The 18,333-nt window shown below is 39.4% G+C and overlaps 1 protein-coding gene across 1 annotated transcript in view; it reads left to right on the top strand.

Annotated features, from left to right (window-relative positions):
* The window catches only part of SPAG17 (sperm associated antigen 17), a 269,667-nt gene that overhangs the window by 149,629 nt on the left and 101,705 nt on the right, over positions 1-18,333 (top strand). Inside the window, exons 19-24 of the mRNA XM_055403672.2 lie at positions 3,561-3,742; positions 5,274-5,371; positions 8,578-8,817; positions 10,205-10,316; positions 10,837-10,992; positions 12,324-12,437. Coding sequence (XP_055259647.2) covers positions 3,561-3,742; positions 5,274-5,371; positions 8,578-8,817; positions 10,205-10,316; positions 10,837-10,992; positions 12,324-12,437 — 902 coding nt within the window. The remainder of the gene's footprint in view (positions 1-3,560; positions 3,743-5,273; positions 5,372-8,577; positions 8,818-10,204; positions 10,317-10,836; positions 10,993-12,323; positions 12,438-18,333) is intronic.

Genomic DNA, 18,333 nt, shown 5'->3' with positions numbered 1-18,333 from the left:
TCTTGACCTGCATACAGATTTCTCAAGAGGTAGGTCAGGTGGTCTGGTATTCCCATCTTTTTAAGAATTTTCTACCATTTGGTGTGATCCACACAGTCAAAGGCTTTGGCATAGTCAATAAGGCAGAAGTAGATGTTCTCTGTAACTCTCACTTTTTCAGTGATCCCACAGATGTTGACAATTTGATCTCTGGTTCCCATACCTTTTCTAAATTCAGCTTGAACATCTGAAAGTTCACGGTTCACATACTGATGATGCCTGGCTTGGAGAGTTTTGAGCATTACTTTGCCAGCATGTGAGATGAGTGCAATTGTGCGGTAGTTTGAGCATTCTTTGGCATTGCCTTTCTTTGGGATTGGAATGAAAACTGACCTTTTCCAGGTCAGTAAGATGCTGACATATACATAAATGCACAATCAGCTTAGGGTGTAGTATTTAGGATGTGGGTATTCACAAGCCTGATAAGTTTATAGCAAGACTACAGTGTTTCAACTAATCCAGTGAGTCAGTTAGCTGGTGGTCAATTCAGATGGTACGTATTGTGCTATAAAATTGCCGTATAAAGACATTTTACCATATTATTCTATAATTAATAGTGCTAAGAATGACTGTTTCTCCAAATTGTCATCAACTTTTGGTATTATCAAGCATTAATCTTTGGTTTGGATGGAAATATCTAATTTTTCTCAAGAGGCAGGTCAGGTGGTCTGGTATTCCCATCTCTTTCAGAATTTTCCACAGTTTATTGTGAGCCACACAGTCAAAGGCTTTGGCATAGTCAATGAAGCAGAAATAGATGCTCTTCTGGAACTCTCTTGCTTTCTCCATGATCCAGCGGATGTTGGCAATTTGATCTCTGGTGCCTCTGCCTTTTCTAAAACCTGCTTGAACATCTGGAAGTTCACGGTTCACATATTGCTGAAGCCTGGCTTGGAGAATTTTGAGCATGATTTTACTAGCGTGTGAGATGAGTGCAACTGTGCGGTAGTTTGAGCATTCTTTGGCATTCCCTTTCTTTGGGACTGGAATGAAGACTGACCTTTTCCAGTCCTGTGGCCACTGCTGAGTTTTACAAATTTGCTGGCATATTGAGTGCAGCACTTTCACAGCATCATCTTCCAGGATTTGAAATAGCTCAACTGGAATTCCATCACCTCCACTAGCTTTGTTCGTAGTGATGCTCTCTAAGACCCACATGACTTCACATTCCAAGATGTCTGGCTCTAGGTCAGTGATCATGCCCTCGTGATTATCTTGGTCGTGAAGATCTTTTTTGTACAGTTCTTCTGTCTATTCTTGCCATCTCTTCTTAATCTCTTCTGCTTCTGTTAGGTCCATACCATTTCTGTCCTTTATCGAGCCCATCTTTGCATGAAATGTTCCCTTGGTATCTCTAATTTTCTTGAAGAGATCTCTTGTTTTTCCTATTCTGTTGTTTTCCTCTAATTCTTTGCATTGATCGCTGAGGAAGGCTTTCTTATCTCTCCTTGCTATTCTTTGGAACTCTGCATTCAGATGCTTATATCTTTCCGTTTCTCCTTTGGTTTTCGCTTCTCTTCTTTTCTCAGCTATTTGTAAGGCCTCCTCAGACAGCCATTTTGTTTTTTTGCATTTCTTTTCCATGGGGATGGTCTTGGTCCCTGTCTCCTGTACAATGTCACAAACCTCCGTCCATAGTTTATCAGGCACTCTATCTATCAGATCTAGTCCCTTAAATCTATTTCTCACTTCCACTGTATAATCATAAGGGATTTGATTTAGGTCATATCTGAATGGTCTGGTGGTTTTCCCTACTTTCTTCAATTTAAGTCTGAATTTGGCAATAAGGAGTTCATGATCTGAGCCACAGTCAGCTCCTGGTCTTGTTTTTGCTAACTGTATAGAGCTTCTCCATCTTTGGCTGCAAAGAATATAATCAATCTGATTTTGGTGTTGACCATCTGGGGATGTCCATGTGTAGAGTCTTCTCTTGTGTTGTTGGAAGAGGGTGTTTGCTATGACCAGCACGTTCTCTTTGCAAAACTCTATTAGCCTTTGCCCTGCTTCATTCCGTGCTCCAAGGCCAAATTTGCCTGTTACTCCAGGTGTTTCTTGACTTCCTACTTTTTCATTCCAGTCCCCTATAATGAAAAGGACACCTGACCTGCCTCTTGAGAAACCTGTATGCAGGTCAGGAAGCAACAGTTAGAACTGGACATGGAATAACAGACTGGTCCCAAATAGGAAAAGGAGTATGTCAAGGTTGTATATTGTCACCCTGCTTATTTAACTTTTATGTAGAGTACATCATGAGGAACACTGGGCTGGAAGAAGCACAAGCTGGAATCAAGATTGCCGGGAGAAATATCAATAACCTCAGATATGCAGATGACACCACCCTTATGGCAGAAAGTGAAGAGGCACTAAAAAGCCTCTTGATTAAAGTGAAAGAGGAGAGTGAAAAGGTTGGCTTGAAGCTTAACATTCAGAAAACAAAGATCATGGCATCTGGTCCCATCACTTCATGGGAAATAGATGGGGAAACAGTGGAAACAGTTTCAGACTATTTTTTTTTGGGCTCCAAAATCACTGCGGATGCTGATTGCAGCCATGAAATTAAAAGATGCTTACTCCTTGGAAGGAAAGTTATGACCAACCTAGATAGCACATTACTTTGCCAACAAAGGTCCATCTGATCAAGGCTATGATTTTTCCAGTGGTCATGTATGGATATGAGAGTTGGACTGTGAAGAAAGCTGATCGCCAAAGAATTGATGCTTTTGAACTGTGGTGCTGGAGAAGACTCTTGAGAGTCCCTTGGACTGCAAGGAAATCCAACCAGTCCATTCTAAAGGAGATCAATCCTGGGTGTTCATTGGAAGGACTGATGCTAAAGCTGAAACTCTAATACTTTGGCCACCTCATGCGACGAGTTGACTCACTGGAAAAGACTCTGATGCTGGGAGGGATTGGAGGCGGGAGGAGAAGGGGACATCAGAGAATGAGATGGCTGGATGGCATCACCAACTCGATGGACATGAGTTTGAGTGAACTCCAGGAGTTGGTGATAGACAGGGAGGCCTGGCATGCTGTGATTCATGGGATCGCAAAGAGTCAGACATGACTGAGCGACTGAACTGATCTAATTTTTAATTTTGTAGGTCTTTAATCATGAAGTAAGTTGAATATTTTTCATATGTTAATTGAATATTTATACATGAGTATACAAAATATATTCTGGCATATATCTCTATATTATGTTTGTTACATGGGCAGTTTAGAATCAGTTAATTTTTGAAAAGTTCATTTGCCAATCAGTATCTTATGCACTTAGATTTTGAAGTGAAATGTCAGTTGCTCAGTCATGTCTGACTCTGTGACCCCATGGACTATAGCCCACCAGGCTTCTCTGTCAGTGGGATTCCCCAAGCAAGAATACGGGAGTGGATCACCATTCCCTTTTCCAGAGGATCTTCCTAACCCAGGGATTGAACCCTGGTCTCCTGAATTGCAGGCAAATTGTTTACCATTTGGGCTGCCTGTTAACTCAGTTGTCACCTGCTGATCTTTTCCTTTTTTAGAAATTATTTGGAACTTGTTGCAAAATCCATTCAAGATTGGATCATAGAAGAAGAAGCTCTATATCAGGAAACTAAAATGTCTGATGAAATCAATAAAACCAAGTATGAGCTGGAAATAAAATCTTCTGCTGGTACCAAAGTTTCTTCTACTAGCAAAATTTATTCTATTAAAAAATCTAAAAGTAAGTAACCAATTTAATTTAGATATAAAGTCCCAAGACATTCTGCTGTTCGCTAATTAAATGAAGTCTGTGACTATTTCAGGATTAAAGAGTTGTCCACAACATTTCTGTGACTCTTCATTTTCCCTGTAAAATAGAATAGCTGCTTTCTAAATATGATGAGAATATTTGTCTTATTTTGATTTGACACTTGTCTTATATTGACCGCACTTCCTGCCAGATTTGAAAGATTCAATCTGTTCAGATTAAATGTGATGTTAGGGAACTGCCAAATGTCTTTATTCTGGTGGGCTTGATAGGTTCGCCTGTCTAAGGTTTGTTGGCAATACATGAGGTAAATTCAGAGACAGTATGTCTCTGTAAGAATAATGATGGCTTCCGAAGTGAGAATAAAACAAGACCTTCCTTGTAAGAGTAAACAGAAGAGTCCTAATACTAACTGGGAAGGTTAGAATAACAAATGAAGGGAAAATGATTTCTTGGGGGCCTGTGACATGGATTAGATGGGATGTTGCATCAATATACATTTTTGTTGTTTATTTTCTTGGTGTTGATGCTGTCAAGCAGAGAGAATAAGGTGACAAGAAGAAAAAGGATACTTGATCAATGAGTGAAATGTTGATGTAATTCATCTGGAAAATAAAGATATTTTACTGGGTTCAGACAAAGGGAATGAACTCTGTGTAATTACTATTCATTATTTCTGGTAACTAAGTTGAGAGTAATTTCCCATAAAGAAGCAAAACTGTATAATTTCCTAAGTTTTAGCAACTTCTATAAAATACCAGAGGAATTTGTGCTTGACTTGATTCTAATATAAAACTTGGCAAACCAAGTCAACAATTCACCTTTCACCAAAATGGTTCCATCACTTCCTCCTTCTTCCAGGTGAAGCAGCACAGGACAGCACTAAGTAATTAGAATACTTGATGGGACTATATAAGACAGGTAGGGCTGCCCTTACAGTTGTATCTAGGTCATGCTTATCTGGTAGTACCAAGGATTGTGGGTTGACTGCCTTTTCTTTATTCTGCTTCTGAGCAGAACCGAAAGCTCAGTAATTATCTAGTTGTCTGTGGACTAAATTCAGAAAATGGTCAATTTGAAATCAGAGTTGGAATACACCTGGTAGGTATTTGAGGCCTCTCAAGTCAGGACAGATGTAAATCTTCACCACAAAATAACTGTAATGGCAAGAGGAGGGCTTCAGTATGGAAGGAAAAGATAAATTTGTCCTGTGTGGTTTTAAGGGGTTAAATTAAGATTAATTAGATTAAAACTCTAGTGAAAGTCCAGCTCAATAAAAGCTTCAAAATCTCAACACATTGAGAATGGAATGCACTGCCTCCACTGATGGAGAGTTGTTCATCCCTAAAAGAGTTCATTTCTACTTCAGATGTCCACTCTAGAGATGACCAAAAAAAAAAAGAATTCAGATATGAGTGAATAGGGCTCTCCTACAACTCAATGTTTGGTCCTTCTATGAAAATTAGAGAGTTTTACCAAGAAGTTTAATTTTCTCTGGTTATAGGTAACAAAGGAATGAGCAAAACAGAAATATCAGAGCAAGAGAAAGACAAAGAAAAAGAGAAGGAAAAGATTCATTTTATTTTAGAAGGCTCTCTCAAGGTAATCCAAAGAAAGACAAATGACACTGACAAATTACAGGTTCAAAATTATTTTGTGTAGAGCATTTGTGTAGTATTACAGGAAATGATCTTTTTGCTAAACTCTCAGGTAATTGAATCTTCAATGAAATAACAGTCTCTCCACCAAGCTCACTCCTCCACCAGATGATAAACCTTTAGGGAACTCTGCCAAAATCCAGGGCGGTGCCCCTTGTGCATAGTTGGTATACTTGCTGCTTCTGAGGCAGTGGTTTGTTTTTGTTTGCATTTTTATTGAGATTTTTAATTACAAAAGTAATACGTGCTTTTACAAGAAACCTTAACTTAACCTGGCTAGCGTAAACTCCTGAAATCAGAAGTAGTAAAAGTTTGGTTTGTTCTATGCTCATACAAGCATGCATGCACAAATGTAAAGAAAGTTTTCATGTTTGGTTTTGGTTTAGGTTTGATATATATGTATTTTTTTAACTCTGCCACGTACTTTTTTCTCCTATCAATACATCCTGAATATCTCTTCCAGACAGTATGGAGAGATCTAACTTATCTTCCTAGTATTATATTAGTCTATGATTTGGATGTACCTTAACTTATAAAACAATTTCCTTATTAATAAATGCCAATTTTTTATATACAGAAACACTCAACTTTTACATAGTCAAATCATTCATTTTTGGTCAAAATTTAGAAGACACTGCCAGATTTTGGCAAGAATGTGAAGTAAAGCAAATTCTCCTATACTGCTGAAGTATAAGTTGGTACTTTCACTTTGGAAAATTGGGCATAACTACTAAAGTTAGACATAAGATTTCTCTTTAACCTAATAATTTCACTCCTAAGTATAAACCTGATATACTTATGCATGCATGGGTGCACCAAGACATCCAGACACAATTGTTCTTGCAGTGTTGTTTTTAACTCTCCCAAACTGGAAACAATTCAAATATCCATCAGCAGAAAGTCTAGAATGGTTTACTCATGTGATGAAATACTATACAGCTCTGTAAATGGCCTATAGCTTACAGAAATATGTATGAATCTCACAAACATCATATTAAGAAAAAGAAGAGAAAGTTAAAAGACTATATATATCGATACATCATATAAGATTTCATTTATAGAAAATTTTAAATTTCAAAGCTAAAAACTAACATATTAAAAACTAGGATAATGGTTGCCTTTGGGGCAGTCCAAGTGGGTAGTGGTTGAGGAGAATGAAAGGGGCTTCTGGGGAGCTAGAGCTCATCTATCCTTGACCTGGTGATAGTTTTATAGGAGTGCTTACATACATGTGTCAGTCGCTCTGTCATGTCTGACTCTTTGTGACTCCATGGTCACATGGAGTCACAGGAGCCCCCTGCCAGGCTCCGCTGTCCATGGAATTTTTCAGGCAAGAATACTGGAGTGGGTTGCCATTTTCATCCTCCAGGGGATCTTCCCAACCCAGGAATCGAGCCTGCATCTTCTGTGTCTCCTGCCTTGCAGGCAGATTACCTGCTGAGCCATCAGGGAAGCCCACAGCAGTGCTTACTTGGTGATAATTCATTCAGATGTTCACTTAGAATCTGTGCTCTTTGTGAATGTATATTATAGCTTATCAAATAAAAAAGTTTTTAAAATATCTGTCATTTTTAAAAATGTTTTTAGGACTTCTATGCTTTTGATTCCATCAGGTTGATTCTACCCCGAGTTTATGTTAATTTTCATGCACTCTCTTAGAATATTTTCATAGATACGCTTTTCATATTCAGAGATCATTAGAAATGATCTGAAATACATTGTTGTAGTGTAATGTATCTTAATTTTTCTTTGCCCAGATGGACTGTCATTTTACTAGTACCATTTGATTAAATGTAATATTAATCCCCACCCCTTAAACTAAATTGGAATGTTGATATGTCACATATTTTTTAATCTGCTTTTAAAAATCCCTATAAAATGATAAAAGACATATTCTAAGCTCTTCTGAACACTGGAGTGTTTAGTGTTTGTGTCCTTTGAAATTCATATGCTGAAAATCTAATCCCAATGTGAAGATATTTTGATCCATTTTTGAATGCTGAATTCTGTTTCAGTCACCCACTTATTTATTCCTATACAAGTACCGCTATTTTAATTCCACTAGCTTTGTTGTCCGCTTATACACTGGGTAGGGAGGAGCTGATTTCCCATCTCCATCAGTGTGCAATTACCCTCAAAATATTGTTGGTTAATACTGGAGAGCCTCCCTGGCTTCTTGGTATTAATGGTAAAGATAAATTACATGACAAAATATATGTTTGCTGCTTATACTAAATTTTAAAGTACCTGTTGGTATTGAAACTAATATCTTTGGGGCTTTTTCCCTTATTTAGGAGATACATTGAATTAAGGACATTGATTTAACAGTATGAATAACCTCTGCATTTCTAAAACAAACTTCCCTTCAGCATTTCCTAAAGTTTAGTCCTTATCCTACAAAACCACACGTGCCATAATTGCTTAAGTATCTCTGGAAGACGAGAGAGTTAAAATATGTATGTTTTTGTTCCATCATAACTGATCTTTGGGAGTAGAACCTAGGAATTTTAATTTTTAGTAAGCTCCTGGGTCCATCTTTATGTCCATTATTGATGAAAATTATTACACCAGTTTTTCATATTATTATTTTAATAAACAACTAGATTTGATCTGATAGTATTTTATCTAAAATGTTTATGTCTAAGATGATTGAAATTATAAGCTTTTATGTTGTTTTTAACAAGCATCACTATTAAGGTTATGTTGACTTTTTAAATTTAGTTGATACACAGTATTATATGTTATATTACAATGATGATTTAATACCTTATCATTTTTGAAATACATTATTCTAGGAATGTTTCTTTGAACATCTAGTCTATCATATTGCTGATTATTTAGAACCTAAATTGGGGATTTGACTCATATGGAAAATATAGGAGGCAGGGAAACCAGCTAAGAGGCTGATGCAGTAGTTCAGGTTAAAGATAAAGAGAGACCTTAAGTTTTAAAAAAAAAAAAACCTGCAACAGAGGTGAGTGAAGAGGCTGCAGTGAGAGAATCAAGGATTGTACGACGGTCTCCAGTTCAGTATTTTGATCCATCAGAGACATAGGTTATAAAAATTCATGTAAAATGTTCTCCAAAGTGAACCTGAATGGGATCAGATTTGTTTCAAAATCCTATTAAATGTTTTAAATGTGTTTACAGGCCTGGAAAGAAGAACAAGATCGGTTAGCTGAAGAGGAACGCTTAAAGGAAGAAAAAAAAGCAGAAAAGAAGAGTAAGGAGGCTGTTAAAAAGAAAGGCAAGGAAAAACTAGAAAAAGAAGATAGTAAGACTTTCAAGAAAAAATCTTTTATGAAGGAGAAATTGAAAGAAGAGCAATTGAAGATCCCAGAAGTATCAGAGGAGTCCCTCCAGGAACCAGAACCTGAGATAGTTTACCCGGTAGAATCAATTTTCTAAAAAGCCCCTTTGGGTTATTCCTAATTGTTTGGGGAAAAATTCAGCTTCGGTGGAAACAAGGCTTTCAGTCTTCACTGCCATCGGAGAGCCCTTGGGGTTTCTGCCAGTATGGGTGATCTCACACATGCAATCTACCCTCTGATACCTGGAACCTTCTTTGCAGCCAATTGGCAAGACAGCAACACCCTCAGGCCAGTTTTTCTTGAGTGCCATGAAGCTAGGTTTCTAGATGGAATTTTTGCACAAAAGCATTCATTTTGGTATATGTAAATAAGCAACTGTGATAGGTCAAAATTTTACCAAACCGAGCTTGGGTCCACTTACCCACACACAGTAAAGCCAATCTACTTACACCGGGGTTGTTGTGAAGGCAAGTGCAGCATTTATCACAGGGTGCCAAGCAGAGAGTCCTGGACTCAAAGCAGCTGACTCCCCAGTGGGTTTCAGGACAGCAGATATAAAGGTCAAGTGAGGGAGGGGAGTCCCACGCTACATGATCAGCTGTGCACAATTCTCTAGTTGATGGTGAGGTAATAGGTCTCAGGGGAAACAGAGTCACAGGGATTAACTATCAATCCTTAGATGTCAATAGGTCTGGGGGGCTACTGTGCTTATTGTCATCAAGTAGTTAATTTCTTCTGTTTAGTGGGAGTTTTAGCATGTATAAAACAACTCTGGAAATGTGCATGAGATCCTATTATCTAGGGATTTAGAGGAGCTAAAGCAGGGGATATGAGGGCGGTAGTCTCTCCTGTGAAGGCCCCATAGTGTCCTGAGGACACAGAGGTTGGTTTTATGTGACTTAGATGACTGGACTTGCTGAGGGCATTGGGTTATCTCTCTGTAGGCACCCACATTTCTTGCCTGTAGCTTTTATAAAACATTTCCAGTCTCTCCCTCAAGCAGGTTTATGAGAAAAACCTAATGGGCAAAAATGAGGGGAAAAGCAATAGGCCTCACCCTTTCTAGTTACGCTGAGCCAGCTGTTCTCAAGCTTGAGTGTGTAATCAGTGTCACTTGGACACTATTAGCCACACAGTCGGAGAAGTCTTCAACACATGACCTTCTAAAGTGTAAAGTTATTAATATTCCTCAATATATAGTTCACTTTAAACAGAAAGTTAATAGCCAATGAAAGAAATTGATTTCTCTTCCTATGGTATTATGAAGATAACCCAATGAACAGAGTTCAAAATCATGAGCCTCCTTTAATTCTGCTTGTTATGGACACTGGCCTCTGAATCTAAAAAGTGATAGACAAATCCTTTAGCAAAAATAAGGCTTATGGCAACTTGAACTGGCTCATACGGATGACCTAATCTTTGTCAATGGCCATTCCACATTCAGAGCGTGATGTTTTCTCTTCTAGTTTCATGGATACAACATGGGAGAAATACCCGTGCGAATCTCAGGAACAAATTATTATCTGTATCCTTCTGATGGAGGGCAGATTGAAGTAGAAAAGACAACATTTGAAAAAGGTACCATTTGACAGCAGCTGGTTAATGGCTTGGAAGATATTAGCTCATTTCAGATCACTGTGGGGCCTTGCCCTCCTGACTGTGATGGGTGAGGGTAGTGATGTGCCCCCAGGAGCTCATGTATGCACCATGTTTGCATCTTCAGACTTCACTCTCTTCTGTCATAATAGCCTCTGCAAGGCACAGGCCACCTCGAGGTTAGCTAGACATACTGAGACAAACATTCCATGATGTGAAAATATTGCTATAGGATTGGAAAGTGATAGTAACTGCAATAAACAAATCATTACTTAATAATGTTAATTACAACAGACAGTATTGTCTCAGAAACCAAGCACGTACTGTAAATTTAGAACAAATTCCTGGTTTGGTCTTCTGGAGCACAGAGCTTGGGGCCCTGCCTCTGATATCCAGTTATTTTAGCTATTATGTAAATTGGCTGCATTATTTAGAGGTTTTATCACAGAGTTTAATGGGGCATCACCATCAGCCCACTTTCTATCCCATGATTCTTCCCCAGGTCCAACATTTATCAAAGTGAAAGTGAAAAAGGACAAGCACAATTTTTTAATTCACTTAAGAGACCCTAGGACAGTTGTGGAAAAGGAGAAAAAAGGAGGGGGTTATCCTTCAGAAGATGAGAAAGAAGAAAGAGAAGAACAAAACTCTGAAGCAGGTAAACAGCTGCATCTTTGCGGTAGTGTATTAATATTTCAATAGGTCAGCCGCATCCACCTAGCAGAAACACAGGTATCCCCGGCAGGTAGCACGTGTAATTTTTCCAGATGATAACGGAAACGTTTTGCTATCTTCTGTGTATACATTTTCCGTAATATATTGTGTATATATAGCACATTGTACACATAACTGATCTATCGTGGGCTGCTTCCTTGGTTTTGCCTCCTCTGGGAACCCAGCTTTTGATTCCAGCTGACACGCAGGCTACCTCGCCTGGTGATGTTTATGTCGTAACACTGAGTTTGCAGTATCCATCCTGGCCTGAATTTTATTTTATGCACTATACCATGGGCAGTCTCTAGGAGTCAGGTCCTCATTAATCAACTCCTACTTGAAGGCTTGGCTTCTCTGCAACATTGATTGCAAGTGATGGGGTTTCTATCCGTGCTCTTATCGCTTCATTCTCTCTGTAGTCTCAGGTTTCTCAGGTTGAAAGGACAAGAAAAAAATCCTAAATTTGGCCATGAGCATCTCTATCTGCTCGTGGGTGAGAGTTCCAAATGGATGTCCGTTGATCATACACCATGAAACTTCCTGATAACACTGTTTAATGTCTCCAGGCTCCTTTACCTGGAGGAATCAACTGCTTCTCACCCAGTGTGGGTTATACCTGCAAACGAAGATGAGTTAATTAATAAAATGCTTTGAACACAAGTTAATAATAAGTAAGAAAATCAGTAACTAAATCTTGCTAACAAATTTAGTTACGGTCACAGTATTTTATAAATTCGAGGTAAGAATACAGTGTTTGACAAGTATGAATGTGCCCAAAAATAAAAAAAAATTTGAATGGCTTTTCTTTGTTTTGCCAGATATAAAAATACATGGTTAGTATAAAAATTAGGAAATATAGGAATATTTTTAAAAGATGACAGTTGCTCATAAGTCTACCACCCCAGAAGTAACCACTATTCACAGTATCTGTCTTTCTTTCTTTATCATGATGTGAAAGTGAAAGTCGCTCAGTCATGTCCGACTCTTTGCAACTCCATGGACTCTACAGTCCATGGAATTCTCCAGGCCAGAATACTGGAGTGGTAGCCTCTCACTTCTCCAAGGTATAATGAGCAGTTTCCTATTCATTAAATATCCTCTACAAACAATTTTTTAATGATTTCATAATAATTCATTGGTGTATATATATATCATAATTTACTTAATCATATCCTTGTTTTAAACATATTTAGATGATTTCCACGTCTCACTGAATTTTGCTTACTTTTTTTTTGATAAAACAAAAATGTCCTTGATTCAATTTTTATCTTTTAGAAGAATCAAATGAAGATAATAAAGCCATCAGCAAGTTTGGATCTTTTTCTGCCACCTTGGAAAATGGAATCTGCCTCTCAATAAGTTACTATGGATCAAGTGGACTAGCGCCAGGTGAATTAAACACAACAGAAGGATAAAGGTCCCTTGACCAAGAGCAGCTGCCCATCATCCATCTTCTCACTTGTTGATAAACATGTTCTGATTTAATGCCCCTCATTTCCTGAGCAGTGGGAATATTTGTGTGTGGACATATATATGTGTGTGTACACATGTATGTACACACATAATCTTTCATACACAGAAAATAACAGTGGTTTGGCATTTTAAACAGCGTTTATCATACGTATAATCTCCCATGTAACCGCACATACATACGTACATATAAGTTATCTTTGTGAACTAGCCCATGGAAATCAGTCTGTTAGGTGGTGACAAAAATAGCATGATTGGCTGAGGAATCCTCTTGATGTTCCACAGAATAATATTTCTTTGAGTCCTGTGTTTGTGGAACTTCTCACTGTGCCTCAGAACATTAGTCTTAAAGGAGCCATTCACTAAACATCTTGAAGGATTTATTTACCCTACTCTCAGTAAACAACTTCTCCAACTGGAAGCTATTTCCTTACAAACCGCAAAGTAACCTGTCACTTTACCAAGAACCAATTAGGAGAACTTGTGGGTTCTCAGGCATTTTATAGGGATCTATCCACAAGATGTTAAAAAAAGAAAACTTTATAAAATCAAAAGGTAGTCCCGATGCTGTGTTTCCTTACACTGTGTGGGAATCTCTGTGGTCAATTATCTGCCTGACCATGTAGATCCATTTCTCTAGAGCAGGATTCCTATGGATCATTAATCCGCGTTTCTTCAGTTCAGTTCAGTTCAGTCGCTCAGTTGTGTCCGACTCTCCGCGACCCCTGCCAAATATTGTAGTCCCTTAGTGAATTAAATTTGTTAGTAGTTTTGCTTTTATTTGGGTTTTGACCTTGAATTTTGTATTTTATTTTTAATTCATTTGGAGAAGTCATTTGGTGCCTAGCAAATTATGTATTAAAATCTACGATCACATACAATCACTAACCACACCCTTTCTGAACAAGGTTATCAATTTTTTACATTGAGATATTTACATTCTACTATCAACTATACTGCTGCTATTTAAGTGATTTCCTTATTCTCAATGAATCCTTAAATTAATATGTAATCTTTCCATTTAATACAGATGTTCTTCATTTTAGGTTATAGGTATTGCATTTGAAAATGTTTATAGAGTAGATAAGAAGTATTGTTTTAATTCCTGTATATTTTTTAAAAGTTGAAGGCATGGGTCTTTGTAAAAAAAATTTATACATTCCTTAAGGATGCATACAATATTAATATTTAAGAACATTTATCTACTAATGGCTAAACAAATTTTCAATCCAATTCTCACATTTTAATTCTGTATGCACAGCTCTCTAAAGCTTATTCATGCTTAGCTGAAATGTTACGCCCATTGATGATGACACTACTTTATGCTTCCAATTTCCTTCTCTCCTCAGGCCCTGGCAACCACCATTCTACTCTTTAGTTCTGTGAATTCAGCTATTTTAGATACTTCACATAAGCAGAATCAGGGCAGTGCTTGTCTTTTTGTGACTGGCTAGGGTTTTGCCTGGAGAACCCCATGGACGGAGGAGCCTGGTAGGCTGCAGTCCATGGAGTCACTACGAATCGGACAGACTGAAGAGACACAGCAGCAGCAGCAGCAGCAGCAGTGCTTCCCTGATGGAGAAGGCAATGGCAACCCACTCCAGTACTCTTGCCTGGAAAATCCCATGGATGGGGGAGCCTGGTAGGCTGCAGTCCATGGGGTCGCTACAAGTCGGACTCGACTGAAGTGACTTAGCAGCAGCAGCAGGGCTTCCCTGATAGCTCTGTTGGTAAAGAATCCACCTGCAATGCAGGAGACCCTGGTTGATTCCTGGGTTGGGAAGATCCCCTGGAGAAGGGATAGGTTACCCACTCCAGTATTCCTGGACTTCCCTTGTGGCTAAGCTGGTGAAAAATCAGCCCACAATGCGGGAAACCTGGTTTGGATCCCTGGATTGGGAAGATCCCCTGGAGATGGGAAAGGCTAGCCACTTCAGTATTCTGACCTAGAGAATTCCATGGACTGTATAGTCCATGGGGTCACAAAGAGTCAGACACGACTGAGTGAGTTTCACTTTATTTCACTTAGCATAATGTGCTCAAGGATCATCCACAGTGTTGCACATTACAGAATGTCCTTCTTTTTAAAGACTGAATAGTGTTCCATTGTAAGTGTACATCACACTCGAACCATTCATCTGTCAATGGGCCTTTTGTATTATCTCCACAACTTGGCTCCCCTATGCTTTTTGTGTCTTTCAGTTCCTTGATGATTTATGTTATCTCTTATCTCTGACCAATTGCCCATGATGTGCCCCTTGTTCAGAACTCTTCCTCTTGCAATATATACCACCACTTTCAACAGTGAACTTCCTCCCACACTTCAGGACTCAGCTTACAGGTTACTTGCTCTAAGAAATGCTTCACTCATGTGAACTGAGTCTTTGGAGGTGAGTGGAACTTGCTTAGGCAAAGAATCAAAGGAAGGGAATTCTATACCAGGAGCAGCATGTACAAAATCTTAGTAATATAAAAGTGTGGCACATTTGTAGAAAAACAATTGCACAGTATAGTCAGGCCTCCTTATCCCATAATCATGGGTTCTGTATTCATAGATTTGACCAACCTCAGGTTTAAAATATTCTTTAAAAAAATTCAAGAAAATTTCAAAGAGCAAAACTTTGTCCCCAGATTGGCCATATGCCGAGCACTGTGCTGAAGTCAGGTGAATGATGGGATGTGTAGGCCCACCCTACTGTGACCTCTGACCACATTACAGATCCACAGTCTCTCCAGGGCTCATTGTATGAGCATTGTTCTTCTGGCATTTTGTTTGTTTGATACAGATGTTATGTGTGCATGCTTGGTTTCAGTGAAAAATGGCTTCCAATAGCAATTAAGTGGTCAAAACAATCCCACAAAGGCCAAGAGGGAGCACAAAATGCTATCTCTCAACAATAAAATGCAAATCTTTAGATCTTTTAAAAAGTGACATGTGCCTGGCTGAAGTGGGATGTAAGGTCACTAAGAACAAATGGAACATTCTCACAGTAATGTAGAAAGAAGCTGAAATTCATAGAAGTGTCAGAGCTGCCCCTACAATGCAAAAATGATCTCTCTGGTTCATGATAAAGTGTTTGTAAAGACAAAGCATTTTGTGTGTAGCTAAGGGCCATGGCGTGAAGCATGTCCCTGGGGGTAGCAAAATTATGGATGAAAGAGCACATAGCCTCTGTGAGCAGTGCTGTGGGGATGGTGAGGAGAGCAGGAGGAAGGGGTTTAAGGGTCTTAAGAGATGGCTGCTTAGGTAGGAGAGTGTTAAAGGTCCCTCAAAAACTTAAAGGTCATTGAACAATCAATATCAGCCGATCCCAAAGCAGCATCAGTGTTTCCAGAAGACCTCGAGAAACTCACAGAAGAGGAAATTCACCTTCCAGAGCAAGTCTTCAGTTGTGACAAAACAGGCTTATTCTGGAAGAAGATGCCCAATCATATCTACATCTGTAACGTTTCCAGGTAAACCCTGGGGTTCAAGGCCCAGAAAGCTCACCTTACTCTGGGGCTGTGTGGCAATACAGCAGATAACATGATCAAGCCTAGTCTATAAGCAAACAACTCCTGGGCCTGGAAGAACAAAAACAAAAATTGTCTGCCTGTGCTCTGGCAGCACAACAGGAAAGTTTGGGTGACAGAATTCTTGTTCTTGGAATAGTTCCTCCAAGGCTTCATTCTTGAAGCAAAGAAATACCTCGAAGCGAAGGGGCTGCCATTCAAGAGGTTCCTCTTAATTGGCAATGCTCCCAACCAACTGAATTTCTCTGCCTCATTGACAAGAAAGTGGAAATGATGTTCCTGCCTCCTAGTGCTGCATCACTGCTGAAAGAAAGTGTAAAAGTAAAGTCACTCAGTCATGTCTGACTCTGTGACCCTATGGACTGTAGCTTACCAGGCTATTCCATCCATGGGATTTTCCAGGCAAGAGTACTGGAGTGGGTTGCCATTACAGCCACTCAATCAAGGCATCATCAAGGACATTAAGGCAACTTACATCCACTTTACCTTGGGGGAGATTCATGCTGTCCTTGGTGCTAACCTGGACTGCAGCATCATGGATTTACGGAAGAGCTCCCCAGTGGTGGTTTGAACTGTGTTTATTGCAGAGTCGGTAGGTACCCTGAAGCCTGAGACAGTCAGTGCGTGTTTGAAGCCATTATGGAATGAGATGGTTGATGGTCTCAATGACTCCCCCACTATTGATGGAGAAATCATCAAATATCTCAAATGTTGCAACGGAAGATGAGGGGACTGCCTCCTCTGACATGGTCTAGGATGATGTCGAAGAACATATAGAAGAAGATAAGGGATCTTTAGCAACAAGGAGGAGAAGGCAATGGCAAGCCACTCTAGTACTCTTGCCTGGAGAATCCCATGGATGGAGGAGCCTGGTAGGCTGCAGTCCATGGGGTCGCTAAGGGTCGGACACAACTGAGCGACTTCACTTTCACTTTCACACATTGGAGAAGGAAATGGCAACCCACTCCAGTGTTCTTGCCTGGAGAATCCCAGGGATGGGGGAGCCTGGTGGGCTTCCGTCTATGGGGTCACACAGAGTCAGACAGGACTGAAGTGACTTAGCAGTAGCAGCAGCAACAAGGAACTCGAAGATCTGCTGAAGTCTTCTGCAGATGACTGTGATGATGCAGAAAATTTAAAGGAAACAGAGCCATCAATTCGAACACTTGAAAAAATGGCATTGACTTTTCAATAGGTGCAAGTGTCAAAGGATGTGATCCTCAAGTACAATCCTTTTTTGGACTGAAGCCTCTGTGTCACCCAAGGTATAACAGCATACCTGCAACCACTGCAAGACTTGTTTAATGATACATAGAGAAGGAAGAAACAGCTTCCTCTAACAATGATTCTAACTAAAGCATCTGCAGTTGTGAAGCCTAGACCTTCAACACTTGAAGATCCTCAGCCCTCAGCCTCCAGAGATCCTGACATTAGTGTTACTGAGCCTCCTCCAAAGTGTCAGTGTCTGCAATTGGAACCCAATTATCTGGACTGAATGCCTTCTGACATCTTGTCATAAGGCTTAACTCAGCCTGATGCCTCGCCACTTACCAACAGTGCCACACAGCTCATCACCTCGCCACACTGGTACCATAGACACCATATAGCGATCATCATTGTCATCATCGTCATCCGAGGGAATCAAGAGAGAAGAACCAGGGTTATGGTGAGTGTTAGCACTGTGTTTGCATAAGTGTGTGTGAGAGAGAGAGGAAGAGACAGAATGAATTAATATCTTCTCTATAATTATATTTTCTATATATATACTTGTATTTTGAATAATATATGTTTTATTTTGTATTTTTTGCATCATTAAATAAAAGCAATCTGTAACTGTTGAAAGAAAAGGTTACACTGTTGATGTGTACCATACAGTTAAGCCTATGATGGTTGCATAGTTGTGACTATACTGAACATAAACATACTTTTTTTCTTGTCATTTTTCTCTAAATGATACAGTATAATAATTATGTACACAGCATTTACATTGTATTAAGTATTATAGGTAATCTGGAAATGATTTAAAGTATATGGGAAAATGTCCATGTGCTTAGTCACTCAGTCGTGTCCAATTCTTTGTGACCCCATGGACTATAGTCTGCCAGGCTCCTCTGTCCATGGGATTCTCCAGGCAAGAATATTGGAGTGGATTGCCATGCCCTCCCCCAGGGGATCTTCCCTACCCCGGGATCAAACCGAGGTCTCCCTCATGGCAGGCAGATTCTTTGCTGTCTGAGCCATCAGGGAAGCCCAAAAGTTAGGAATATTCTGCATGGGATGTATCCAGTACGTTTTTATATTG

This window comes from Moschus berezovskii, chromosome 4, assembly GCF_049115385.1.
Source record: "Moschus berezovskii isolate FMDL1 chromosome 4, NW_MosBer_1.0, whole genome shotgun sequence".
In the NCBI taxonomy this organism is placed as follows: domain Eukaryota; kingdom Metazoa; phylum Chordata; class Mammalia; order Artiodactyla; family Moschidae; genus Moschus; species Moschus berezovskii.
Note: the sequence above shows the minus strand (reverse complement) of the source record. Positions and strands in the feature narration are given on the sequence as shown.